Source organism: Heterodontus francisci, chromosome 6, assembly GCF_036365525.1.
Source record: "Heterodontus francisci isolate sHetFra1 chromosome 6, sHetFra1.hap1, whole genome shotgun sequence".
NCBI lineage: Eukaryota > Metazoa > Chordata > Chondrichthyes > Heterodontiformes > Heterodontidae > Heterodontus > Heterodontus francisci.
Genome location: NC_090376.1, coordinates 44,184,961 through 44,193,330, shown reverse-complemented (window position 1 = coordinate 44,193,330; position 8,370 = coordinate 44,184,961). Strand labels below are relative to the sequence as shown.

At 39.3% G+C, this 8,370-nt stretch overlaps 1 protein-coding gene across 1 annotated transcript; it reads right to left on the bottom strand.

The window, feature by feature from the left end:
* Positions 1–943: 943 nt before the first annotated feature.
* Positions 944–7,830, bottom strand: LOC137370952 (homeobox protein CDX-1-like). The gene is made up of 3 exons (XM_068032836.1): positions 7,404–7,830; positions 2,328–2,473; positions 944–1,135 (listed from the first exon to the last, which is right to left on the bottom strand). The coding sequence occupies exons 1-3, from the start codon at positions 7,828–7,830 to the stop codon at positions 944–946; spliced, it is 765 nt and encodes a 254-aa protein (XP_067888937.1).
* Positions 7,831–8,370: the final 540 nt, after the last annotated feature.

The following is an 8,370-nucleotide window of genomic DNA, read 5'->3' as shown; positions in this document are numbered from 1 at the left end:
GCCAAATAATATGGCAATTTGTAGAGAGGCCCACATTCTAGACACACGGGTAATTGGCCAGGGCATTATAACTGCAATTTTCAAAAAGGATCAACATTGTGGATGTCCTTGTGCAGTACAGATGAAGCACTAGCCGATCGTTAAGCAATTGTCGGTGATCTCACTATTGTAAAACCAATCCATTAACTTCTGTGAAAGTGCTTTTCTCTCTTTCCAAATGCAACCAAAATGGATAATTTACTACGTCAATACCCTAGAGCCATCACAGCAACGAGAAAGTGAGTTACCCCGCCACCCCCAACAAAAAATAGTACTGCAAAATTACAATTAACTTCCCAACATCTTGTAAAATAAATCAAATTCTGTGATTCGGAACTCAAGCTTTAAAATCTACACTGTAATAAACTAGTCTGTTTACAACTAGCGCATTAGATTTACGAAAGTATTTTTAAAAGGGGAAATATGGAACTTATATACATGAAAAGCTGAAAAAAAACAATTAAAATAAGTACAATCCAAATCGGACGCATTTCTATGGCGGAAGGAGATTCACATTTGAAATGTCGAAATGCACCTGATAGTGTTTCTGAGCCACTATAGTTGACAACTATATTAAACAAAACATTTCACATTTCACTGTGTTATAGCCTGAAACACAATGGGAAAATATTCAAGTTACAATCGGTTCACATTGTCAGTACGCCCATGGTTATTCTTCAGAGCCCTTTAGCGATCAGAATCTCATAGCTGCTGAAGTCTGGAATAAAATATCCAAACAACGTCAGATATATATATATATTTGAAAAGTCCAACGCTTCCACAATGTATCCTGGAGTACTGTAAAACGTCTTCTTGGACACTGACGAATCTGGAGCTCCTCGCTTTAAAGAGGTCCCGGTTCATATCATTTCTCTTTCTGTATATGTGTACAGCTGAAGCGTGTTCACTGAGAAACCGTGCCCGGTAAGACGCCGCCGCTGGCAGCCAGTACTCCGCCGTTAGGAACCGAAAGAGAAGCGGCTGTCCCGGGAGCAGCGGGGCTGAGCTGGGCTGACCCCTGCTGAGACTGCTGTTGTAACTTCTTCTTCGTCAGCTTTCGCTCCTTTGCTCTTCTGTTCTGAAACCAGATCTTCACCTGAAAATGCCACCGAAATGAAAAATAGCTTAGTACAATACCACAAAACCAGTTTCCATTCAACCTGTGCTGCCCCGAGGGTACACACCGGGATTCGGGCATTTAGACTGCAGAAACTACAAAAGCACCAACTAAATCAATTTTAATAATTTGAGGAACACTGTTAAGTATATGTAAATTTTAATTTCTGCTACTTACTTTGATTTTTAGGACTTAGTTTTCGCTCGACTAACAACATAGAAAATAAACTTCCATTTAAATCGATTTTGATTTTTACCCACCCATAGAAACCTGCACATAAAATTATCTTCAGCTTCTTGTAATAAACGTGTTCAGATTTACACAGTGTTTGCAACTCTCTTAAAAAACCAACCACCTTGGGGTGGAAATCTACATTTAATAAGCGGTGTCAAAAGTTGATGGAAATGCACGAATAACTGATAGAATTGTGATATATTACAAATATAATTACATTGGATGCAGCATCTAAATGGCATGCAATTTACGGTAGATTTTTATTTCATTTGGGACTGTGATTTTATTAACTTTTCTATTTGTAATGTGACATGTTGCTATGGTCCAGCTGTTTCCTGACACTACATGAGATACGAAATTAATTTTCAGTTTACTAAATTTGCTTTTTTATAATTGTGAAATCACAACGGGGTATTAAAACTCATCAGATTTACTAGTCATGTATTGCACTGGGTGTGTGATGAATGGAAGTTTAAAAATCTCTCTTTGTTATTGATCTCCCTAACCTTAGTTCTGGCCCTCTGGTGTCAAATCACCAACACTGGCTGCCCCGATGTAGATGCACTGTTCAGGAATTTACCCCCCAGATATAGTTGTAACTCAAAACGTTTTGAAGGGGCATCCATTCAGCAACTGCCACTTGTAAAAAAAAATTACCTCTCAAGATTTATACAGAGCAATTACAGCGAGTATACTCCCCAGTAAGATTCTTACTACATATTTATCAGTGAACACACTGGCTTATAAGAGTTACATTTTCAACCTATTCTCTGGTTTACGAATTCATTCTCCCTTTCAAACGGAGATGGAAGAAGAAATGGGTTTAGCGATTATTCTCAACGTAAGGCGCTCTCTGAATATGCTGTGAACACGCCTAAGTGGCAGTTCTTTGACTTGGTTTCAACCGAAAGAGCGCGATTTCATTGCTGTGACTGACCTGCCTCTCAGAAAGCCCCAAATGAGCTGCCAGCTCCGCTTTGCGCCGGATGGTGATGTAGCGACTGTAATGAAACTCTTTCTCCAGCTCCAGCCTCTGGTGATCTGTGTACACCACTCTATATTTGTCTTTTGTTCTCGTTTTATCTGTAAGATAAAAGGAGTAGAAACGCATATAATAAAAACGAAAATAAATTCTACATTATTGTGATGTCCATTCTCCAGGATTAGTGAAATCATTCAACCTTTATAGAGGTATAAAATAGAATACTTATTGTAGTCAATTAGGTCATTAAGTATCTGATAAATATTACGGAATGTGCAGTGATTTGGTTTCTCGTGTTGATTTGTTGCCGAGCTGATCTGAAAACAATTTCCGACAAATGTTGATAGCTACAGGAAGACGTTCCGAAATACCCTGTATCCCTATCATTAGCATAAACCATGGCTACTTGTAGTTTTATTTTTTTCAGAGTTCACAAGAGAAATGGTAGCATTTTTAGCTTCTCCGAGATAACTGAGAATTGGTTGCATATAAAAACGATTGATTTGGAGGGCTCAAAAACACACACAAAAAAATACGTCTTTGCAAATTAGAATAAAAGGTTACATGAGGTCAATCGATAGCTGAACCCAGATGTTTAACCAGGGCACAAAAACATAGGAGCGGAGCCGCCGCGTCTAACCTACAGAGTGCTGTAAAGCGGCCGCTCCCCGGGAGGCAAAATATGTTTCACATGTATGTGCCTGGTTTGTTGTGCAACTTAAATTAATGCATTTTTCTATCTCCTAATGCTTCTTTCCCCAATTCTATTATACACTACTATTGTCCAGTATCGACTTTCTAACTTTCATATTTGAAAGAATGCCTTGCACTTCTTCAATATTGTATTTTGTCGGTGGTCAAATGATTCTTCGAAAGGTGCACAGATGAATGACGTTATTGCATAGCTAGCGACATCCTCATTTACTGACAGACCTACAACGTGTGTCGCTTTCTCAAAATAGAATAGTTAGAGATGAAAGTTCTGGCCATTTACCAACAGGTGCATCTTCCCGCCCAGACTCCTAATGCTACTTATCGGGCACGAGTGGCAGGCATGGTGTCCTTGTTTTACAATTAAAGGACACCTCACCAGCGGAGAAAGCCTGAAAATCTGAGTCAAAATGATTAAAGATTCTGAGACAAGTTTGGAAAGATATTGGCCGAAATTCCGAAGATTTTCGAGCTTGTTTCTCAAAGTCTTTTGAGTAACTGAAACTGATTTATTTCACAAGTGACTATCCGATTTTGATAGTCTTATTCATTAACCAAGGGCGAAAGCAAAGCACCACACAAGGCCAAACTTCAGATTAAGAATTTTGTGGCTGAAACAGTTTGCGTTAATCAATAATGAATATGTGGGAAAAATATTAATCCCTTGTGTGTATTGTAGCTTGTTTAGATCGAAAATAGGCCAATTTGAAATAGCATCAAGAGCTAATCGAAGTAACTGACCTACCCACATCCGACCAGACGAATGCCAAGGCTTGTTAGTAATACAGTTCACTGGTTTGATAATGATATTTTGTGAGGAGGAAAGTTAGTTTGGGTGCATTTTGACAAAACAGGCAACGGTCAAACATGTCCAGAGAAAGTAAAGGGCCGTTAACATTAAGATAACTTGCACAGCGACTGTCCTTGCGGGAAATGCGGCATCTGAGTATTTTGGGAATATTCACCCTCTCCAAAAAAAAGGTGGAAATGAAAACCGCCTGAGACCTGAGACAAGGTTCCTAACAACATCTAATCTTCCCATTGGTAATAGAGGACAAACAGGTGCGTTGCGTGAGGTGCAGCTATGTTTACGTGTAAGGATGGGAACTGCTTAAAAATGTTATAGATGTAAGTTGTTGTATTGGTGTATTTAAAATCCGATTTAATGATTACGCTTGTTCATCTATTTTCGCTGTGAATCGAGCGGATTTTTCTTTTTGGAATGCAAGCATAATTCGCGCTTTTTAACAAAAAAAAACTTGTTGTCTGCCTATGGTTGGATGTTCAATGCCGGCAGGCTGACTTTGTTCAGGTAATTCGCTGCAAACCGCAACAAAAGCACCCCGCGAAGGAACACGCTTGACCCGGGGAAACTCTATACAGCTGTTTAAAGGGGAACACGGCTCAAACAATGCAGTACAAGGCGATCTTATCAAAGGGAATTTTTCAGTGGTGGAATAACAAGCCCATTCTGTTTGAATTACCACTCTTGAACAAATGGCGGCAGAACCTTTCATCACAAACCTCAGCACATTTACATTTAAAACCTCATTCCTAAGGAGAAGAATGCTAAAGAATTTCAATGAGAACCTGCTTCAAAGATCAAGATTGGGTAGTGGGGCGGGAGCGCGCATACAGGCATTTTTAGAACGCAAAAATGATCTGACAAATGTACTTTTAAAAAGACACATTAATCATCTAAAAACACATGGCTTATCTCGTGCAGCAAGAATTACACAAATAATCCATGGGTCTGAATGGAAGGGTCAGCGAACCCATTGGGAACGGGATCAGGTTCTTGATATTTTTCTTCGCGTTTACCCAAAACGCAATTCTGTACAAACTTGATAAAAGTAAACTAAAAGCTCGCATTTAAACAAGAAATTCTTTCGAGCTTGCATAAATTCTAAATATTCATTGAGGTTGATAAAGGAGTCTTATTTTTCGACTTCGGCTTTACTTTCTTTTACCCTCTTTTACCAGAATTGTTTGGTAAATTGAAGGCACTAAACAACTATTACATATACAATTCAAACTCTTGGAGTTTCTAAATTCCAGAAATTGGTTATGTCTTTTTTTCTAGTTATTAATCTGAATTTGGAACACCAATGTGCCAGAAAATTAACTGCTATAGGTATAATTTGTATGAAGATTTCACAGAAACGTTTCTTTTAGAGCTCATTGACATATGTGTTTGTCATGGATAACACTTCGTTAGTTGGAATGAGCAACATTTATTGTTCCGTGATGGCCTGGGAACTGAATGGGGTCGTGCAGAAATGTCAAAATTCTTTATTTGCTGCGAAACTCGCCACCCTTTCCGGGAGATAGACGGAACAATGGGCCGGGACTGCTAGAAAAAGGTGTATATCAAAGCACTTAATGTTGAAAGGTCGTGACACATAAGAGATCAAAAATCAGTCTGCAGTTTGAAGAAGGGGAAATAAAATAAATAAATTAAAACGATCTGTCTTCAGGCTAAAATAAATCTACATTACAACTAAGACCGGCGCCTAGTCGTGCTGCCTCTCTAGTTTACATTTTTGTTTTCGCATTTGACCTATAACAAGAGCAGCACCGACAAGTTCACTTATTATCTTCCACTCGACCAGGGGTTGAGGACATTGCAAGTCAAAGGAGCAATTCTTCCTTGCTGCATCAAGCCTCTGAGATTTCACTTCTAACCATCAAAATAAATCTCAGAAAACTGCTAATTGTGAGAAACCAGACTATGCAGTCACTTTTGCTGCGAATCTCGATATTAAATCAACGATTTCAAACTCTAAGTCCAGATGCATCATGCAAAGCTGGATAACTAGAAGAATATGTTATCTTGGAATACTGGTTGAAGAGTTCATAGAGAACCTGTAACTTTATGAGCATGCACACAAACTAGGATAAGCGCAAGAATCTTGTTTCTCGAATTGCCTTGCAAATATTTTATGAAATTTAATGTGAATTAGCGAAGGATTGTTCTTTTACAACTTCAATACTTGAAAGTGTAATCAATTATGGGTGAGCAGGGGGTCAGGGAGGCAGAAGCCATTCTAAGTTACAGTATGCGAGTGGTAAACCGGTTTTCAGATTGGCTATTTATAAAAGAATACAGTCGTTTAATGCTTGGAAAATAGTTGGTACTAATAAAAGTATTTGCTTAATGACACAGAAACAATTGACAGTCGACATTATTCAGTGATTTATATGGCCGAAATTGGTTATAAAATCTTCGAATGTCGATAACGGGTTGGAATTAGTGCAGTTAAAGTATGTCTTCACATTTTAAGAGTCTTATCAGGATGCTAATGAATAAATTAAGGTGGAAAAAGGTAGAAGAAATAGCCATCACAAAACTGCGTTACAAATTTACTGTCATTCATTTATACATTAATAATGATGCTATTATGCTGGCCTATTACAGCCAGTGTCCACATGGGAAAGTGCCGGTTATAATGAATGCTGCTTACCCTCGCAGCACAATGCATACATGGAACATGTCTTTCAGATAGCATGAGAGAAAGCATTCTGACAAGGTATCACCTCCTCATTTATTACTGTTTGAGCGGTATTTCCTGAGAGTTTAACAGTGTATGATACATACTATAAATAGATGATTGGTACATATATTAGGCTGTCTACATCAAGATCTCCTTTGCAGTTCTGATGGGTGTCCTATTAAAAGTAAGAAAAACTGCGTTTAAGAAACGCAGGATTTTAAAGGGTCACAAATTGTCCATTTACAGTTTGTTAAATAAAACTAATTTACTAGACTCCTCTTGGAGGTGAAAACCAGCATTATTTAAACTGATTCCGTTGAAGAGAATCCGAGTTTATAACGTGCTTGTAAAAAAAAAGTGTGATCAATTTTTCAAGATGCGGCTGGGTTTGTGGCAGTGGAGTTGTTACAAGCACAAGGATCATTCTATTTTCTAAGATTACCTACGTAGATTGGAGGAGACAAGCAGAATTTTTTCCCACATTTTATATATAAAAACATAGTACAATGGGAAACACGATGGCAATTCTGGAGAAAACTCTCCATGGCCTTTGCTTTAAGAGCTGGGCTGTTCTCTACAAACAAGTAATGGACAATTTAGGAAGACAGCAAACTGTAACACCAGCTGCAAGTGAGGCAAGTGAATCTTTACAATAGAAGTGTAATAGTAGTTGCATACAAGACGTATTAAGCAACATTCTGCTTTTGAACGGCTATGCTGTGGGAGAAGGTGAAACAATTCTGGTAGTAATATGAAAATGGAGTACAAGCAGCACTCCCTCTATCACTTTCGCCTGGGAGTTTTAAGACGGAAAACACCATCTTACCCGTTGCTGATAGCTGCTGGGTTGGTTTCCTCATCCATTGGTAAGGATTGCGTCTTTGATTGTTGGGAGAATGCTGTTCCAGAAGGTTATTGTTTAAAGGCTGTATCACACCAGATCCCGGGGTCTGAACCGTGTTATAATCTGTAGGGTTGTAAGACAGAGTCCCTGGTGAAGTGTTGATGGCGTGGACCGTGTTTGTCGGTGCCGCGTAAGCACTCCAGTCCTCCCGGGAAGGACCATAAGGAGAAGGCCAGGATCCTGAAGATTGCGGATGATTGTCCAAGTTTACCCCGGGTACATGATAACCAGCATAGTCCGGGTACTGTGGTGGGCTGACGAAATTCTGAGCGCCCAGGTTGATGCCAGAATGCCGGACGGACCCTGAGTACATGCTCATGTCTTTATCCAGAAGATAGCTCACATACATGTTGGCGATAGGGCGCAATCGGCATGCTGCTTTGGAGAAATCCAGATTATTATTTTCAGGACTTTCTTTTTCCTGGTCTGCCTTTAGCAGTGTCTCTCCAAAGGCGATCAGGGCGATCCGCCCGTGTCCCACATGATTAACGATTGTTTACAAGCTTCTATTAGTAATGGCAAACTAAAGGCAGGTGACGTCAACTAATTCGTACAGCCAAAGATTTGCATTTAAAAAGATAAGGAAACAGGAGCGACTCGATCAAGAGCTGCATATTCAGCCAAGTATTGTTTGAGAAGTTTTCTACTTCTATTCCAACCTCCGCACTTTAACCTCAATGCTCCTGATACTACAATCATTAATCACATCCAGAAACTAAAAAAAAAACAGCTTTGGAAGGTTAACTGGTTCTGCAGGAAACGAGGGTGACTCTGACAGCAGTCGTGGAAGAGACCAGTCACGCAAGGTTCGAAAGGCGGCAGATTTGTCCAGTTACATGTCATCATAGATCTATTAAGTATTCATTTTAAACTATGTCAGAGAGAGCGC